The 20,622-nt window shown below is 45.4% G+C and overlaps 1 protein-coding gene across 1 annotated transcript; it reads right to left on the bottom strand.

Moving 5' to 3' along the window:
• Positions 1–2,332: 2,332 nt before the first annotated feature.
• LOC115242803 lies at positions 2,333–4,316 on the bottom strand. Its single transcript, XM_029819343.1, has 4 exons — positions 4,120–4,316; positions 3,274–3,975; positions 2,826–3,172; positions 2,333–2,751 (listed from the first exon to the last, which is right to left on the bottom strand). The coding sequence occupies exons 1-4, from the start codon at positions 4,314–4,316 to the stop codon at positions 2,333–2,335; spliced, it is 1,665 nt and encodes a 554-aa protein (XP_029675203.1).
• Between the last annotated feature and the right edge of the window lie 16,306 nt (positions 4,317–20,622).

The raw sequence follows: 20,622 nt of genomic DNA, 5'->3' as shown, positions 1-20,622 counted from the left end.
TCTGCAACCAGGAGTGAATTCCAATAATGCCCTAAAACAGCCATTCTTGCACTTTTAGGTTAGAATATCTCAAAATCCTGACGTGATGGCGCCATTCTGAGGCCAGATTTGAATTCAGCGCACCGAATTCCTTCGGGTAAACCTCTTATTTCTTTTGTGATAAAAACCTTGTAAACCTGTGTTATCGAATGTTGTTACTTCTACTCCGATAAAAGATGTACAATTGAGTCAAATATTGTACGAAAGATCGTCTCCGTATGTGGAAGAAATTTTCGAAACGCCTGAAACGCTTGTGACGTCGGTTCAACATCAATTACAAACGTCCGAGGGTCAAAATACATTGCGCACACATCTGGGTCCACTAGGGCAAAATAAAAATATAATAGCGCCTGGAAAAAAAAGCTGGAAGAGGTATAAACATACCGCGCGCTATGACGTTAAACGATAATAAGATCGATTACATGCATTGGAATGATCCCAACGAGTTGGTAGATCGGTTGCGATTGCTGGAAGCTTCGCGTCAAGCCGGCAACAATGGCCACGACAATGAAATATTATCAATGTTCGGGAGTCGACCTCGACGAAATCGCCCTAATCTTGAGAAACGCTCAGAGATGAGCGAGAAGCGGTGTGTAACGCGAATCCGTAGATCCGCTGGACGATAAGGAGATGTTCAGAAAATACTCGATTGCAGATTGTTTTCAATATTCGTTGAATTTTGAATAATAGGAGCGAGCGACGGCATGTATTCCGCGACTCCGACGGAAATCTCCAAAATGTCCTGTTAATGATTGCCTTCGACGCGTTTCGGAAATCTTGTAGAGCTTCTTGCTAGAGGCTCTCGCGAGAACGGATATCTTGCACGCGGACGCCGAATGTTGCTTGGCGCGAGGCAGAGGACATTCGCGGAACGGTTAACGCGCGTCGACTCTCGGACTCCACACTCTTAACAATCAAACTCAATAAGTATAGAGCAGGTAGTAATACAGATAATGAGGCGTCTTTCGCACTGAGTTCGATGCTCGATCGTATACTAGAATGTCGGTTGAGAATTTACAACGAGAATGACGAAAGCGCATACGACACGAGCGAATTAAACAACAGTAGCGCGAATGGTCTATAAGTAGCGCGACACGACACGAGCGAGAATACGACACGAGATAATATCATATGAGAAATTATGATACGAGAAATTATGATCGATTGACATCGATCATCTCGAATCGTCGTCAGCGGCAAACTGAATAACAAGGGAAAAGAGTCGCAGTCGACCGATTTCCATAATAGGATATTTTCGGCGCCGAATGTTCGAGAATATAGGTGTTTGTCACACTTTTTCTTTGTTATGATCACGCGCCGATCGGCTGATCGCGACGATGTTTATTCTCGCTCGTGTTTTGATTGCGGCTCTTACCGTTCAGATTTGTCGGTTAAATTTACAGTTTAAATTTATTGATTAAATTAAACGTTTCAATCTTGAACAATCAATTATCGAGGAACTTTGCGAAGCTGGCCTTATTATAAATTAATCTATGCGTCGGCGAAACGAGACAGTCTATCATTATTGTTTGTATCGAAATGTAGATTAATAAATTTGGATTATCGTTGGGAACACCGATTGACAATGTGGTAAAATTCGTATTGATTTTCCCGCGACCTTTTCTGTTCCCAACAATATATCATATTTACCGATATTATATTAGGTCTACCGGAAAGTTCTGTCCGTTTTTGGAATAAAACAAAATACAAATTTTTATTACCGTCAATAAACTTTATTAAATAATGTAATTGCCATTATTATTAATGATTTCTTGCCAGCGTGAGGGCAATTTGTATATCCCTTTTTCGAAAAATGTTTTATCTTTTGATGCGAAAAATTGAACCAGTGCTTGTTTGATATCTTCTTCATTTTTGAATTTTTTGCCCCTCAAAAAATTTTGTAAGGACAAAAACAAGTGATAGTCGGAGGGTGCTAAGTCCGGGGAATATGGTGGATGCGACAGAATTTTCCAGCCTAGTTCTGCAATTTTTTGACGAGTATCCAAAGCAGCATGTGGCCTGGCATTATCATGATGCGGTATGATGTTCTTCCTATTGAACATCGGCGGCCTCTTTTCTTGGACTGCTGTATTTAAATTATCCAGTTGCTGACAATACTTCTCCGAATAATGGCAATTACATTATTTAATAAAGTTTATTGACGGTAATAAAAATTTGTATTTTGTTTTATTCCAAAAACGGACAGAACTTTCCGGTAGACCTGTACATATAATTTTAATTTACAATAAATATATGTAATTTTTTATTTACAATAAATATACATGATTTTTATTTACAACGGTATTTTATAATGTCCCCACGGTACCGTGTCGGTGGTTTCGGGTACGATATACCGCTTGTCATCGTACGGACTTACAGCAATTTTTGTCTCGCAGATGGTGTATACTTCGTGTAATTTAGATCTTATACAAGACTGCTGACGCGTCATTTCAATCTCTTCGTTCAAACACCGCGTGTAATCGTCGAATGTTATCGTTCTCGCGACGACGTTACTCTTGACGCCTTTTACTTTTTTCGAGTCTTTCTTACCATCTACTCGCAACGCGTACATTTTTGCCCTAAGCCCGACGAATTCGGTCATAATGGCGCCATTATTCTCGTCCTTCATTAAACCCGGTATCTTTTTATTCGCAAGCGGTATACCGTACAGATTGTCCACCGCATAATTGCTGGTATCGAATCGACGTTGCGCTTTATATTCTCATATACATCTTCACACTCGATGTGATATATGAGACTGTCGGTGTCGGTGTACATGACTTTACATTTCTCTCGATACATAGGTACCATATAATCGTGGTGAAACTCGTACAAACATGTCTTGGATATGTCGAGTATACAGATACCCACGTAGATTGGTTTAACTTCGAAATTGCGCAATTTAACGGCGATCAGATTCTCCGAAAACACGCTTCTACTATGAAAATTTGGTTTTGCGATCATCGCCTCTGCGCCATATCTTCCATCCCAATGTGTCACGAGCTTAATATTAACGTGATTGCGCACATTTTCCATCGTTTTGCCAAATACAGTATTATTCATTAATTTATACAATTTTTTTTCAAAATCATTTTTCGCGAGTGTTCGGAATTGTGTATTGAGTTCGATATAACTGCGAAGCCATGGAGATTGCGAAAACTGTAATATTCGATGTATTTTTGTAACGCGAAGTCCGTGTCGCGTGCATTGCTGCAGGTTGCGGTAATGTATCACGTAACGCTTCTTATCATATAAGGTTGCGAGCAGCTATCCTGCCGCTTACTAGGTGGTTTGTCGCGTGTCGGGCAAAACGGTAGGTCAGTGTGCGCATCGTGAACACGTTGCGGATACTCGAGATCGACTTCAAGGATATAGCCTATAGGCGAATCGAGCGCGATCGATGATGTATCAAAATCGGATACGTCGTCGACCCATCGAAAATCTGCATAGGGCAAAGGTTGACACATTGCCCATCCGTACAAATTATTTACATCAAAGTACGTGAGATATGATGAAGGTTTCGATGGATCGTACGATTCCATATACTTGTTATTAGCATGTGCGTATCTGTTGGAACATTGACTCAAACCACCGCGTATTCCGCGTTCGATAAACATAACCATGTCGATATCCGTAAGCAATTTGAATGTAATATTTGTATGCTTCAACATGGCGTGCCACGTGTATCCGGGAAGAGTATAGTAATACGGGGTGTCAAGACTATAACTTTTAATACAACTCTCGCGGAAATTTTCAAAAATATCTGCTAATAACAAAACATCAATTTTGAGATACAAATCGCTATATTCGCCCAGCGTTCGAATGGAGAACAGCTTCCAGACGTTCTCGTCGTGCGCGTAATCGCTCTCGGATATTGTGTCACTGGTCAAAGAACTGTAAAATGATTTGCGCTGTTGTAAACACGTATCTTGCAACCTGTCGACGCAGTCACCCGATTATAATTGTTGAACGTGAGCCACTTGTCCTTATCGCTCAGTATTCGGATAGCGCACTCGTTCATCTCTCGACAGTCCACCATATGAGACTATAATTTGTCGTTCGAGCTAAATTAGTGCAAACATCCTGGCAAGTTCAAATTTTTTAATTTGGTTCACAGTCACTGGAAACTCAATGTCCTGGAGATTCAGCACCGTTGTATAATGAGAATACGAAAATACTCGATAAACATAACTTTCATCTGGATGTAGAGCGGCGACCACAGACCACGCGAAACACGCATTGTCATTAGATTGCACGTTGATCACCGCTCCCTTCATTATTATCGCCCGCGGTAATTTTATGTGACATCCCGCGCGCATAGGATTATATTTATTTATATTTACGATTAAATCGAGTATTCGCGATAATGCCCACCCACTATCACGTTCCTAAAATTCTTCGAGCGAAGCTAGGGTGGGCTCAACAACGCGCCGCTTGTACCATTCGCGTAAATCGGTTGTGTGAAAGAGTTCATAGTTTCTCGTATTGATACTCATCGGCGCTTGAATGGAAAAATTGAAAAAATATCGCGTCGAGAAGGCTGAGGGTACGTAAAGTAGATGAAGGGGCAAGAGTGGTATACAGACCGTTTCCTCTTCTCCTAAATTTTCAGAGTATTAATCTCCCACGACGTTATACTTTTGAAAAATAGGCGTCACGTATACTCGGTTAATTTTTATACGATCAGTGTCGCGTCAACTGCTAGTACCAACGGTCCACTTCTCATAACCGAGAGACAAAATGTACTCTCCTGAAGGAAGTAGCAGCAACGGTTGCAAACGCATGAATTATTACGTTCCACGAGATGAAATTAAGCCGTGCAAGAAACCACGAGATGAAATTAAGCTGTACAAGAAACCACATGATTTGTAAGTATCACAAATGTTTCATATATATATACATATATGTTTTCATATATGTTTTTTCCATGCTATTTCATATTTAATTGTATTTTTCAGATGCGGTAAACCTCGTTGTATACCACGAATTTTGGTACGCAGATTTGCTTTGACGCGCACTGCTTATAAATACTTGGATATTGGTATCAGCGTTGGAGTAACATCTTACGTGGAATTACATCTCGGCGACAAACCGAGGCAATCAAATCATATTATCTATTGACACGTGGGAATCGCTAATGCTGAAACGAGCGGACGTTGAACAGCTTGTACAAACGCCTAATCATGAAAAAATGATTATGTATTTCTTTTGCTTCCCTTCCTTGCTCGCGTTATCCTTCTCCTACACGCGTGCGTGCCTCGCGCTATCTCTCTCACACCGCCTTGCAAACGCCGTATCATCCACGTGCATGCATCGCGCTATCTCTCTCCCAAGTGCATGCTTCGCGCTATCTCTCTCTCCTAAGTGCATGCCTCGCGCCATCTCTCTTTAACGTGCATGCAAACGCTATCCTTGTTTTACGCTCATATGGACGCCTCGCGCTATCCTTCTCCCACGCCCATAGAATATCATTAGCGCTATCCCTCTCCAACACATTGCGGACTCCTCGCGCTATCTCTCTCACACCTACTCGCGTGCGTCCCCTCTTCCCCGCGGGTCCCTCGCTAACCGATTTCATGCGATCCCCCTCCCCCCTCTCCGCGGATCACACGCCTACCGGTTAGGTTAGGTTAGCGGATCCCTCGCTTATCGGTTAGGACGCGGTCCCCGTCCCCCCTCTCCACGGACCCCTCGCCAACCGGTTAGGACGCGGTTCCCCCTTCCCCTCTCCGCAGATCCCTCGCCCATCGGTTAGGACGCGGCCCCCTCCCCCCTATCCGCGAACCCCTCGCCTACCGGTTAGGACGCGGTCCCCTTCCCTCCTCTCCGCGGATCCCTCGCCCATCAGTTTCGCCGCGGTTCCACTCTCCCCTCTCTCCGCAGATCCCTCGCCAATCGGTTAGGACGCGGCCCCCTCCCCCCTCTCCGCGAACCCCTCGCCTACCGGTTAGGACGCGGCCCCCTTCCCTCCTCTACGCGGATCCCTGGCCCATCAGTTTCGCCGCGGTTCCACCCTCCCCCCTCTCCGCAGATCCCTCGCCCATCGGTTAGGACGCGGCCCCCTCCCCCCTCTCCGCGAACCCCTCGCCTACCGGTTAGGACGCGGTCCCCTTCCCTCCTCTACGCGGATCCCTCGCCCATCGGTTTCGCCGCGTCCCCCTACTATCATCGCTCTCGAAGCTGCTCATCAATTATCAATTACTAACGGTTACGTATGGAATGTCATGTGCTCCGTTTCTAGCCCTTCGGGTATTAAAACAACTCGTCATCGACGAAGGTCAGCACTTTCAGCTCGCAGTTCCTATCCTGAGCGATAATACATATTTATGTCGACGACTTACTTTTCGGAGCTGACGATACCATTCGAATTCGGCAAGCGCGCGATCAATTAAACTCTATGTTAAAGCGCGGCGGATTCGTATTACGGAAACGGGCGAGCAACTCTCTCTCTCTTCTCGAGGATATCGAAATCACAGATCACGGTCTAGCCATGAAAAAACCTCTGGCTGAAGACGAACAAATCAAAATCCTCGGAATCGGGTGGAATCCGGAAAACGATATTTTCGAGTTTCGCGTGTCGCTGTCTGATAACGCCCCGGAAACCAAGCGTACGATCTTGTCCGCGATCGCAAAATTCTACGATCCGCTTGGGGGGGTCACTCCGGTCGCGATTACCGCTAAAATATTTATGCAGCAACTCTGACGACTTAAAGGCGATTGGGATGACGCTATCTCCCAGCCACATATCGCAAAGTGGAGAGAAATCTATTCTCGGCTCTCACATCTCAGTAATTTGCAAATAATACGCTGGTTCGGTCGCAGATCGGATACAAGTCACGCCGAAATTCACGGATTTGCGGACGCATCTACACATGCGTATGCCTCATGCGTTTATATCAAAATCATTTCGTCATCAGGTCAAATCACGACAACTTTACTCGTCGGTAAATCGAAGGTTGTGCCATTAAAATCTCTAAGCATACCACGACTCGAATTATCCGCAGCATTATTACTCGCACGACTTGTCGAGTTCGTTCGCGGATCGAACGGTTACAAGGATATTCCGTGTCATTGCTGGACAGATTCCACGATCGTGCTTGCGTGGGTAAGTCAACCTCCTTCGCGATGGAAGACTTTTGTCGCAAATCGCGTTAATGACATTCAGACTCATCTTCAGACGCCGAATGGCGGCATGTGCCAACGTAGCCAATGTAGCAATGAGCGTCTTCCCAAGGAAGCGCCTCTCAAAGAAAAGGTTAGTTCCCTGCGATGCTCTCAACCGCACTTTAAGTGGGACCTCGCTTCTAAATATTCATCGTGACCAAAATTAATTCGCGTCACGGCGTATATCAATAAATTCGTAATTAACAGTCGTCGTAATCGCTCTTGTCGTGACATAAGCTCATTATCGTTTTCGCCTTTGTCGTCTCATTATCCGGCATCACAAAATATTGCGCTTTCTGCATACAACTGTAACAATGCCAGAACTTTCTGGATTAAGAAAATTCAAGCCGACTTATTTCCGACGGAAATAAACGCGCTGTCAAAAAATCAGAGCCTCTCGTCGAGAAGCTCACTTCTCTCTCTTCGACCGTTCCTTGACCGGGACTGAATTGTGCGCGTAGGGGGACGGCTTAATAAAGCTCCTTTGCCATTGTCCGTTCGACATCCGATCCTTCTTGCGTCACACCCGTTAGTCACACTTATCGTGAATCAAACTCATTTACGAGCGTTACATGCCGGACCGCAACTCACGCTAAATGTTCTGCGCCGCGATTTCTGGATAATTCGCGCTCGTAATATCGTCAAATCTGTAATTCACAAATGTGTTGTGTGTACTCGCGAACGCGCCGCGACTCCCACATAACTCATGGGAGATCTTTCCGAATCTCGCGTGACAGCGGCAGTCCGATGTTTTTTGCATTGCGGCCTAGATTATGCAGGACCCGTGCAGATTTCCGAAACGCGGAGAAAGGCAGTTTGTCAAAGGACATTGTGAAGATTTCCGATCGGAGTTGCGGAATACGTGTCGTGGCTCGCTCCCGGTGTTTGCTAATGAACGTTTTTAAAATTACGTACACGTGAGTAATCTCTCAACTCCTATTCCTCCAGCGGATCTACGGATTCGCGTTACACACTGCTTCTCGCTCAACTTTGAGCGTATCTGAAAGATTCGGGCGATCTCGTCGAGGTCGACTCCCGAACATAATTATTAAACATAATTATTTTACATTTACTTTCATTTATTATAACATTCTTTTACATTACAGAGAATTTGTGTTAACTTTTAATTACACAAATTCTCTGTAATTTAAAAGAATGTTATAATAAATGAAAGTAAATATAAAATAGTTATGTTTAATAATTATTTAGAGGGGATTTTATAATCAATTTATTAGAAATTTAGTTTCTTTAATACAAATGTGAATTATTATTAAGTAATTTTATTTGTTTATTATATTAAAATTATTTCCCGTAATTAATTTATATACAGGGTGTCCTAGACCACCCGTACACCCCTTTTCTTTCAAAAACTAAGCATTTTAGAGAAAAATGCTTTCAACAAAAATTGTATGGTTTTGAGGGGAACATAAGATGGTGTCATTAGTTTGACCTTGGATGGCATCGTTAAGGTCAAGTCAAGGACACCTTTAATTTCTTAAATAGGATCCCCTATTTTTTATTGCACATTCTTATAGCTTATGTCAAGAGCTTTCCAAAACACTATAATAAGGTATTTTTTCATAAAGTACTTTTCGAGTTATAAGGCATGAAGATTACAGTATTGTGACATAATATTTTGTTAAGTATTTATTTTTCAAATTCCTTACTTTTTATTTTTGCGAACAATACGACTCAATTAATGTAAAGAAAACACATAATTTTCTTAAAGAAACACTTGTTGTGTAACTGCTTATTGCATGTTCATTATTTGTTTAGCTTCTCACGATTGGGGTTGCTTAATTTGTGTGAGTCCCCTTGCCTCTCACGATGGGGAGTGCTTGATTAACGTGAGTCCCTTTGCCTCTCACGATTCGGGGTGCTTGATTAATGTGAGTCTCTTTGCCTCTCACGATTCGGGGTGCTTGATTAACGTGTCCCCTTGCCTGTCACAATTCGGGGGGCTTGATTAACGTGAGTCCCCTTGCCTCTCACGATTCGGGGTGCTTGATTAACGTGGGTCCCCTTGCCTCTCACGATTCGGGGATGAATGCAGTATGTACATGCTATGTGTTTGTGTTTGCTCAAGCGATGTGTTCAAATTGAGCACCATTTTCTGCAATGCAAGCATCTACTCTATTTTGAAAGCTATGGCTGCTCGAAGAATTTCATCAGCATCTAAAGATTGAATTACTTCATTTATTCTACAGATCATATTGTCCCTCGTAGTCGTGTGTTCACGGTAAACCAAATCTTTTATTCTTCCCCGCAAATAATAATCAAGGACAGTGAGGTCTGGTGATCGGGGTGGATAATTGATAGGACCGTATTTGCCTATCCACCTGTTAGGAAACATAACATTTAATGCTGCACGAGCAACTCTGGATGTATGTGATGGACATGCTCTTGCTGGAACCACATGTCCAGGCGCAATTGCAGAGGAAGATTTTCTAGTAAGATAGGAAGATGTGTCTCTAATAAGACGGAATATCTATCACCGTTTAGATTTTCGTCGAAGAAAATAAGACCTACGATTTGACTTCCAATAATGCAGCAGCAAACATTGACTTCCAAACGTTTTGATGATCCATTTCTCTCAACCAGTGAGGATTAACTTGTGCCCAATAACGGTAGTTCCAAGTATTGACAGACCCATCACTTTTAAATGTACATTCGTCAGAAAATAAAATTTTTAAATGAAAATCAGGTGGCTGCTGTCTTATCCAGTTGCAAAATGCAAGTCTTTGTCGAAAATCGTTAGAATTCAACGCTTGGTGAACAGACATCCTATAAGGGTGAAACTTGTTTTCCCTTAAAATGAGCGAAATAGTATTACTAGTAATATTAGAATCTAGTTCTCGGCGTGTTAAAGAATCATAAGGATTCAGTTCTGCCGATGCAAGAACTTCTGCTGCTCTTTTATCCCTAACTGGACTGCGAATCTGTCTACCTTTGTTATGTTGAGGCTGAACGACACCTTTAGTTTTGATTCGATTAGCCAAACGTGAAAAAACGTTTCGCGAATGAGGAATTCGATCAGGATACCGCTCTCGCCACAATCTGTCAGCGGCAGCGAATGTACCTTGACACTCACCCAAAATTAGCAACATATCATATGCCTCTTCATTCGAATAAGACATGGCTAGATAAACCGAAAATAATGAATATGAATTAGCCCGGATTGAATCTTTTACGACCTTTTTGGAAAAAATTTTTTTGGAATAAGTGAATGAATTTATAGGTACAGTTAAATTGAGCTACTTTACACAATATTTTATTTCCTATATAGGATTCAATAAAATTAACGATGCCAATTCTACACAAATAAAACTATACTGTATTATTGTGAGATAATACAGGGTGATTCAAAACAACCTTCTGTCCTTACAATGTCATATACTTGACTCAATTCTAAGACGATTTTTCCTTTGCCAAAATTTTTTCCGAGGCTTAGTTTTCAAATTATAAGCCAAAATAGTTAACGAATTACGGGCCGCGTACGCGAGGCAGGCAGGGGCGGCGCAACTCACCGTCCGATGCTGGTGATTACGTGAAGCGCTCGCTGCGATCAACTGTTTGCTACATGCGATGGAGTGTATGTGTGAGAGAGAACGCGCGTATACGCGTATACACACACATACACATTCTCTCTCTCTCTCTCTCTCTGTTTTTCTCTTTTATACCTATCGCATGTAGCAAACAGCTGATCGCACACACGCACTCTCTCTCTCTCTCTCTCTCTCTCTCTCTCTCTCTCCTTTACACCCATCGCGTGTAGCAAACAGCTGATCGCACACACGGACTCTCTTTCTCTCTTGCTCTGTCTTTCTCTTTTATACCCATCGCATGTAGCAAACAGCTGATCGCACACACGCACTTTCTCTCTCTCTCTCTCTTTCTCTCTCACTCACTGACTCTTATCTTGTATGTAGAGATTCGTTGCCCTCATACGACTCGATAAATAATATTTCCGTGTGACACAACGAGTAACTAGTAAACTTTTTTTCACTCACAAATTGTACTACTTACCGAACTTTTACGAATTAATCCACGCACTTGATTGATAAACTGAATTTATTAACGATTATAACGGTTAATCACAATCTACCGATTACTACCGATTAATTATTAAAATAACTCGAAGAAAGAAACGCGTTATTCGATGCGGAGAATGCGCGACGACAACAAGCAGGTTAAGTCGGTACTAGCGTTGCCGGCTGCCGGCTGCCGAACGACTGAATGTATCACATTACGCGTGATCGACGCGGACGCTATCATGTCCTGTGATCGGCTAAAGCCTCCGACATTGTAAATTCGATAGTTTCGAAAATATGAAACTATAAAATATGAAAATATAATGACGTATAATAACATCGTCTTTTTTTTAATAATTTAACTTATTACTCGTTTTGTCTTTTTTCGCAAGCGAGACATGAGAAAAATTTTTATGTCTCAGCGAATACAAAGTGTTCCACGTAGAAATGTGTTGGTCGCTCTGAAAAGAGCGGATTGTCTTTGGTCGCTCTGAAAAGAGCGGATTGGTTTAAAGTTGAAAAAATTTTATAATAGGTGCTCAAAATGACCACCATTCATCCTAACGCAAGCTCTCATGTGTTTTAATAAATTTTTTCGACGTTCTCCATTATTTCTTCGTCGATATTCGAAATTGCATGTTGCAATCTTGTATGTAAATCATCGACATCCTCGGGAAGCGTTTTGTAAATGACTTCCTTACAATATCCCCATAAAAAAAAATCTAATGGGTTGAGATCCGGTGATCTTGCAGGCCAACGTCCAGCCCAATGGCCATACCGACCCATCCAACGTCCAGGAAACTGCTCGTTTAAATAATTTGTAACGATCCTGGCGTTGTGTGGCCCAGCACCATCTTGTTGAAACACGATCTTGTTTCTCTCTAATAATGATACTTCTTCTAAAAAATCTGGCAGATTTTCTTCCAAAAATTCCAAATATGTTTGGCGAGTTAAAATATCTGAAAGAATAACTGGAGCAAGTATTTCGGTCCCCATTATTCCAGCCCACACATTTATCTTCCAGCGAGTTTGGAAGTTTCTTAATCACGTGACTCTAGGATTTTCTTCGCTCCAAAAATGCATGTTATGCAAATTGAAAATTCCCTCTCGTGTGAATAACGATTCATCGCTGAATATCACACGAGAAAAGTATCTGGGATTTCGATTTACTTTTCTCAGAAAATTTTCGCAAAACGTACGTCTCGCTTGAAAATCTTCTGGTCGCAAATCTTGCACGCGTGTGTAGTGATAGATATGCGTGCAACTTTTCTTTAATATTCTTTGCACAGTTGCATAAGATAAATCGTGTTCTCGAGCAACCACCCGAATACTCGTTTCGGGTTTATGCTCGAAAGCACGTATAATTTGCTCCGTGTTCTGCAAATTTCTTGCATCGCGATTTCTCCCAGTGTCGTGTTTATTTGGAAGGACACTGCCAGTCTCGTGTAGCCTCTGAGCTGCTGCAAGTATGACGTGAGCCGATGGATGTCTTTCTCGATTTGGGTATAATTCGGCATATCGTCTTGCAGCTAGGTAATGCTGTTCTTGACATTCGCCAAGTGCCATCAGCATATCGTAATATTCTTTGTTTGTGTATGCTGCCATTTCGTCCTCTTAACGCTTCTAATAATCGAAGGGTTATTGATTCTATTATCAATCGCTTTATCCTATTTATATGATCCTCGCGGGGGGTCGATACCCCCTCCGCGCCTCCGCGCTATTCAATTGCCGTTCGATAGCTGTTCGATAGCTGTTCAAAGCTATTCAAAGCTGTTCGATAGCCGTTCGATAGCTGTTCAAAGCTGTTCGATAGCCGTTCAAAGCTGTTCTATAATTAGCCCAATCAACGAAGGAAAAATAAAAACAATAATTCCAAAAGTTTTGAAAATTTATAGAAATGTTCATTTAGGCTTACTAATGAACGTCTAAAAAGTCCTGAAAAATTGAAGATGAGCTATCGCCGCCATCTTGAAAAATAAATGAACTTTTTCGGTTTTTTGCATATATCTCGTAACATATTAACTTAATTGAAAAAGTATTTATTATCAAAATGAGAGTTTATTAAATCGTCTACAAAAAAGGTATGATTCAATTTTTTTAGCTATAGTAGTTTTCGAGAAAATAGGTTGCGAATGTCGCGTGAGTCGATCAGTGAACTGTATACAAGTATACACGTCCTATATGTATACCATAGTGATGGAATCCAATTCAGGACTCCAGAATGTTCATCCTTAAGATCCTCATCGTTATATTATCAGTACAGAACAAAAATGTTCATTGTAAATATATGAACTAGAAGAGGAATATTTAATTTTTATACATTTTTTATACTTACTTTTTGTTATTGACGCAGTCTTTTGCTAGCACGGCTAGTATAGGGAATATCCTCATTTTCCATAAAAAAATCCGATCGATCGTGCAGATCTTCGAAATCCTCTATACTGGACGATCCTCTCAAGCTTGCTTTCGATGTACTTCGCAAGTTGTAAAGCAAGGTCCATTGTGCCTGACTGGCGGAGGGGGTGCGGAAAGAGGGGACCCAAGGCCCCCCTTGCACCCCTCTGCATGTGTGTGTGTGTGTGTGTGTGTGTGTGTTACATGGTTTTTCAATCGGGACCGTTGTCAATATAAACGTGATTAATCGGGACCGTGGTCAATATCAACGTGGTCAATCGGGACAGTGGTCAATCGGGACGGTGGTCAATATCAACGTGGTCAATCGGAACGGTGGTCAATATCAACGTGGTCAATCGGGTCCGTGGTCAATCTGAACCGTGGTCAATCGGGACCGTGGTCAATATCAACGTGGTCAATATCAACGTGGTCAATCGGGACTGTGGTCAATCTGAACCGTGGTCAATCGGGACCGTGGTCAATATCAACGTGGTCAATCTCAACGTGGTCAATTGGGACTGCGGTCAATATTAACGTGGTCAATCGGGACGGTGGTCAATATTAACGTGGTCAATATTAACGTGGTCAATATTAACGTGTTTGATATCAACGTGGTCAATATTAACGTGGTCAATATCAACGTGGTCAATCGGGACCGTGGTCAATATCAACGTGGTCAATTTGAACCGTGGTCAATAGGAACCATGGTAAATATCAACGTGGTCAATCGGGACTGTGGTCAATTGGGACCGTGGTCAATCGGGACCGTGGTCAATATCAACGTGGTCAATCTCAACGTGGTCAATTGGGACTGCGATCAATATTAACGTGGTCAATCGGGACGGTGGTCAATATTAATTTGGTCAATATTAACGTGGTCAATATTAACGTGGTCAATATCAACGTGGTCAATCGGGACTGTGGTCAGTTTATTTTTATTTTATCGATTATATTGACTATGTATTTTTAGTTTATTTTTATTTTATCGATTATATTGACTATGTATTTTTAGTTTATTTTTATTTTATCGATTATATTGACTATGTATTTTTAGTTCGTCTTTTTAGTCTGATGTTTTTTGTTTGTTTTGTTGTAACCCGACTAATTTCTCAATATATTAAAAGATAAAACAATAAAGTTAAACAGAAAAGATTAAGAAAGAGCTGAGTAAAGCAATGCATTAAAATTAGAAAAGAGATCAAGGAAAGATAATTAAGAAAGAGTAAATAAGTAATAAAAGATTATTAATAAAATAAAAGTAAGATACGTGACTAAAGAGAAGGAAGTCACGGTCAAGTTCTCGGAAGCTGAGTAAGCAGCTGACGAGACAGCTGACGAGCGGAGCACGAGACATGCTCCGGCCAGGGACACCACACTCCTTCCTAATCAACGACCTAATTAATTAAGATATACAATAAGCACCAGATGCACCGACGCTCGCTACTCGCTCGCTACTCGCTCGCTCATATCAACAGTATCGATATACCGTACGTATCGCGCCCGACTATTATAATCGCGATTAAGTGAAAGTGTACAAGAATCTGTGAAATATATCAATTTATACCTAACGTTCGGGAGTGTCTTATTTCGAGTGTGGATCCTAATTCTTTGGGCGTATAAATCCCTAAAAACCTTTTCCTTAGCGGCTAGAGGCATAACATTAATTGGTGGCAGCGGTGGGATACGCCAGCTCTAACAAGATCGACACCGGCAAAGGTCCACAACCACGAGGAAGAAAAATTCCGTGGAATCGACAGAACGAGACAGCAAAGGAAACTCCGTCAAACGGTCAACAACTACAACCCAGGAAAAGGAAGTCCATCAGGAACTTCGAGTCACCCCCGATCGAATACGACGGAATATTAGGAGTAGACTTCCTGAAGAAACAAGGAGCCAGTTGCAATTACTCCAAGAAACAATTGAGAATCGGACGGAGTACTTTGAAATTATATCCGTATCAGAGAACCACATTGCAACCCCGTAGTGAAACAATAATACAAATAGCTACGAATAAAAATATGATAGGCATCATTCAGGCAGAAGAAGCCGCACCAGGAGTATTTATAGGAAGCTGCCTGGTCGACCCACAAAATTATCTATGTCCCGCAAGTGTAATAAACACAACGGATAACATAATCGAAATGTTAATGCCGCAAGTAAGTGTAGAGGAAATCGAACGAAGCGAAACCGGAGAAATTAACGTAATACAAACGCCAAATAAAAAGGAAGTAATCCCGCGTAGTGAAAAAGTATTACGATTATTACGTACACAACATTTAAATAAAGAAGAAAAGAAAATGATAATGGAAATCTGCAAGGATTTTAGCGACGTGATGCATATCGAAGGAGAACCACTGACGTGCACAGATACAGTCGCGCATAAGATTGCAACGCAAGCAGATAGCTCACCGGTCAACGTACGGCCTTACCGCCTGCCGGAGAAGCATAAAGAAGAAGTAAATCGACAAGTCCGAGAAATGTTAAAAAATGAAATAATCAGATCAAGCATAAGCCAATGGAACGCACCGTTAGTGGTAGTCCCTAAGAAAGCTGATGCGACAGAAAGACCTCGATATAAATCCGATATGCAAACAGAAAATAATTCAAGAGCATATCTCTATTCGCCGGGCGGCAGACTTCCGGCGGTCTACTGCCGGGTAACAATGTGTCACCATAGGGGGTGCATTGTTACAAGTAGATATAAGAAACAATTGTAAAATGCGAAAAATGTATAGCGAAAAAACTGTAGACGAAAATTCACGTATAGTTAATTTTCTTTTTCCAAAGGGGGAGGGATGTCGTAACCCGACCAAATTTCTCAATATATTAAAAGATAAAACAATAAAGTTAAACAGAAAAGATTAAGAAAAAGCTGAGTAAAGCAATGCATTAAAATTAGAAAAGAGATCAAGGAAAGATAATTAAGAAAGAATAAAAGTAATAAAAGATTATTAATAAAATAAAAGTAAGATACGTGACTAAAGAGAAGGAAGTCACGGTCAAGTTCTCGGAAGCTGAGTAAGCAGCTGACGAGACAGCTGACGAGCGGAGCACGAGACATGCTCCGGCCAGGGACACCACACTCCTCCCTAAACAACGACCTAATTAATTAAGATATATAATAAGCGCCAGATGCACCGACGCTCGCTACCGTGGTCAATCGGGACCGTGGTCAATATCAACGTGGTCAATCGCAACGTGGTCAAACGGGTGCCACTCCCTGCGGGCCAGCCGGCGCTGCGCATACGGGGTGCGTATTATCGCAACCAATCACGCGTTATCACGGTGTCCGGCGGGCGGCGCGCTCACGGTCGTAATGGGGGTGCGCGCGCCTGGGGCCCTTTCCGCGGGGCCGTCGCGGGGTCTAGGGCGAACGGCTTGGTCGGAAGTATCGCTGCAACCCTCGGGGTGGTCTTTTCCAGAAGCCGTGCGAAGCCATCGGGAGCGTTATTGCAGTCCCTCCACAGGGACCGGATCCACACGGGCCTGAGTCCTTGCGCGAGGATCCTCTCGCTGTCCCGTGCGTCGCGCATCACGTGTGTGGTCAATCGGGACCGTGGTCAATCGGGACCGTGGTCAATCGGGACCGTGGTCAATCGGGACCGTGGTCAATCGGGACCGTGGTCAATCGGGACCGTGGTCAATCGGGACCGTGGTCAATCGGGACCGTGGTCAATCGGGACCGTGGTCAATCGGGACCGTGGTCAATCGGGACCGTGGTCAATCGGGACCGTGGTCAATCGGGACCGTGGTCAATCGGGACCGTGGTCAATCGGGACCGTGGTCAATCGGGACCGTGGTCAATCGGGACCGTGGTCAATCGGGACCGTGGTCAATCGGGACCGTGGTCAATCGGGACCGTGGTCAATCGGGACCGTGGTCAATCGGGACCGTGGTCAATCGGGACCGTGGTCAATCGGGACCGTGGTCAATCGGGACCGTGGTCAATCGGGACCGTGGTCAATCGGGACCGTGGTCAATCGGGACCGTGGTCAATCGGGACCGTGGTCAATCGGGACCGTGGTCAATCGGGACCGTGGTCAATCGGGACCGTGGTCAATCGGGACCGTGGTCAATCGGGACCGTGGTCAATCGGGACCGTGGTCAATCGGGACCGTGGTCAATCGGGACCGTGGTCAATCGGGACCGTGGTCAATCGGGACCGTGGTCAATCGGGACCGTGGTCAATCGGGACCGTGGTCAATCGGGACCGTGGTCAATCGGGACCGTGGTCAATCGGGACCGTGGTCAATCGGGACCGTGGTCAATCGGGACCGTGGTCAATCGGGACCGTGGTCAATCGGGACCGTGGTCAATCGGGACCGTGGTCAATCGGGACCGTGGTCAATCGGGACCGTGGTCAATCGGGACCGTGGTCAATCGGGACCGTGGTCAATCGGGACCGTGGTCAATCGGGACCGTGGTCAATCGGGACCGTGGTCAATCGGGACCGTGGTCAATCGGGACCGTGGTCAATCGGGACCGTGGTCAATCGGGACCGTGGTCAATCGGGACCGTGGTCAATCGGGACCGTGGTCAATCGGGACCGTGGTCAATCGGGACCGTGGTCAATCGGGACCGTGGTCAATCGGGACCGTGGTCAATCGGGACCGTGGTCAATCGGGACCGTGGTCAATCGGGACCGTGGTCAATCGGGACCGTGGTCAATCGGGACCGTGGTCAATCGGGACCGTGGTCAATCGGGACCGTGGTCAATCGGGACCGTGGTCAATCGGGACCGTGGTCAATCGGGACCGTGGTCAATCGGGACCGTGGTCAATCGGGACCGTGGTCAATCGGGACCGTGGTCAATCGGGACCGTGGTCAATCGGGACCGTGGTCAATCGGGACCGTGGTCAATCGGGACCGTGGTCAATCGGGACCGTGGTCAATCGGGACCGTGGTCAATCGGGACCGTGGTCAATCGGGACCGTGGTCAATCGGGACCGTGGTCAATCGGGACCGTGGTCAATCGGGACCGTGGTCAATCGGGACCGTGGTCAATCGGGACCGTGGTCAATCGGGACCGTGGTCAATCGGGACCGTGGTCAATCGGGACCGTGGTCAATCGGGACCGTGGTCAATCGGGACCGTGGTCAATCGGGACCGTGGTCAATCGGGACCGTGGTCAATCGGGACCGTGGTCAATCGGGACCGTGGTCAATCGGGACCGTGGTCAATCGGGACCGTGGTCAATCGGGACCGTGGTCAATCGGGACCGTGGTCAATCGGGACCGTGGTCAATCGGGACCGTGGTCAATCGGGACCGTGGTCAATCGGGACCGTGGTCAATCGGGACCGTGGTCAATCGGGACCGTGGTCAATCGGGACCGTGGTCAATCGGGACCGTGGTCAATCGGGACCGTGGTCAATCGGGACCGTGGTCAATCGGGACCGTGGTCAATCGGGACCGTGGTCAATCGGGACCGTGGTCAATCGGGACCGTGGTCAATCGGGACCGTGGTCAATCGGGACCGTGGTCAATCGGGACCGTGGTCAATCGGGACCGTGGTCAATCGGGACCGTGGTCAATCGGGACCGTGGTCAATCGGGACCGTGGTCAATCGGGACCGTGGTCAATCGGGACCGTGGTCAATCGGGACCGTGGTCAATCGGGACCGTGGTCAATCGGGACCGTGGTCAATCGGGACCGTGGTCAATCGGGACCGTGGTCAATCGGGACCGTGGTCAATCGGGACCGTGGTCAATCGGGACCGTGGTCAATCGGGACCGTGGTCAATCGGGACCGTGGTCAATCGGGACCGTGGTCAATCGGGACCGTGGTCAATCGGGACCGTGGTCAATCGGGACCGTGGTCAATCGGGACCGTGGTCAATCGGGACCGTGGTCAATCGGGACCGTGGTCAATCGGGACCGTGGTCAATCGGGACCGTGGTCAATCGGGACCGTGGTCAATCGGGACCGTGGTCAATCGGGACCGTGGTCAATCGGGACCGTGGTCAATCGGGACCGTGGTCAATCGGGACCGTGGTCAATCGGGACCGTGGTCAATCGGGACCGTGGTCAATCGGGACCGTGGTCAATCGGGACCGTGGTCAATCGGGACCGTGGTCAATCGGGACCGTGGTCAATCGGGACCGTGGTCAATCGGGACCGTGGTCAATCGGGACCGTGGTCAATCGGGACCGTGGTCAATCGGGACCGTGGTCAATCGGGACCGTGGTCAATCGGGACCGTGGTCAATCGGGACCGTGGTCAATCGGGACCGTGGTCAATATCAACGTGGTCAATCGCAACGTGGTCAAACGGGTGCCACTCCCTGCGGGCCAGCCGGCGCTGCGCATACGGGGTGCGTATTATCGCAACCAATCACGCGTTATCACGGTGTCCGGCGGGCGGCGCGCTCACGGTCGTAATGGGGGTGCGCGCGCCTGGGGCCCTTTCCGCGGGGCCGTCGCGGGGTCTAGGGCGAACGGCTTGGTCGGAAGTATCGCTGCAACCCTCGGGGTGGTCTTTTCCAGAAGCCGTGCGAAGCCATCGGGAGCGTTATTGCAGTCCCTCCACAGGGACCGGATCCACACGGGCCTGAGTCCTTGCGCGAGGATCCTCTCGCTGTCCCGTGCGTCGCGCATCACGTGTGCGGGTCCTGATCCCGTCGTGACATAGCTAGGCGTTAGATGCTTTGAATTCCTGGATTGCTGGCTCCTTGCGCCTCGAAGATCGTCCTTGATTTACGGTCGTATTCCCCGTCATCCTTTAGCGGTCTCACTCTCTCTCTTTCTTCGGCGGAGAGGCTCCCATAAAAAATACTCGTACGAAAAGAAAATAATAAACGAAATTAATATTAGGCACGAAATCTCGATTAATAACGCCTCTCTGGAAACAACGGTACGGTTCTCGCAATTATTCGACTGGCGCGGCCCTTTAGCCCGCGCTTCGCGATCGGGGAGGGATTCGGCGGACGCGCGCGAGACGGCGTCACAATATATGTAATAATAATATATAATAATAATTCATATATATATATATATAT

The sequence above is a fragment of the Formica exsecta genome, unplaced genomic scaffold, assembly GCF_003651465.1.
Source record: "Formica exsecta isolate Colony F162 unplaced genomic scaffold, ASM365146v1 scaffold634, whole genome shotgun sequence".
In the NCBI taxonomy this organism is placed as follows: domain Eukaryota; kingdom Metazoa; phylum Arthropoda; class Insecta; order Hymenoptera; family Formicidae; genus Formica; species Formica exsecta.
This window is presented reverse-complemented; position numbering and strand designations above follow the sequence as displayed.

Excerpts from the sequence above, each read along its gene's own strand:
- LOC115242803 (XM_029819343.1), bottom strand. The coding sequence starts at position 4,316 with ATGAAGGGAGCGGTGATCAACGTGCAATCTAATGACAATGCGTGTTTC. Across the intron at positions 3,976-4,119 it reads AAATTTGAACTTGCCAGGAT|GTTGCAAGATACGTGTTTAC; the intron begins GTTTGCACTAAT and ends CTGCGTCGACAG. Across the intron at positions 2,752-2,825 it reads ACCTATGTATCGAGAGAAAT|CGCAACGTCGATTCGATACC; the intron begins GTAAAGTCATGT and ends GAGAATATAAAG.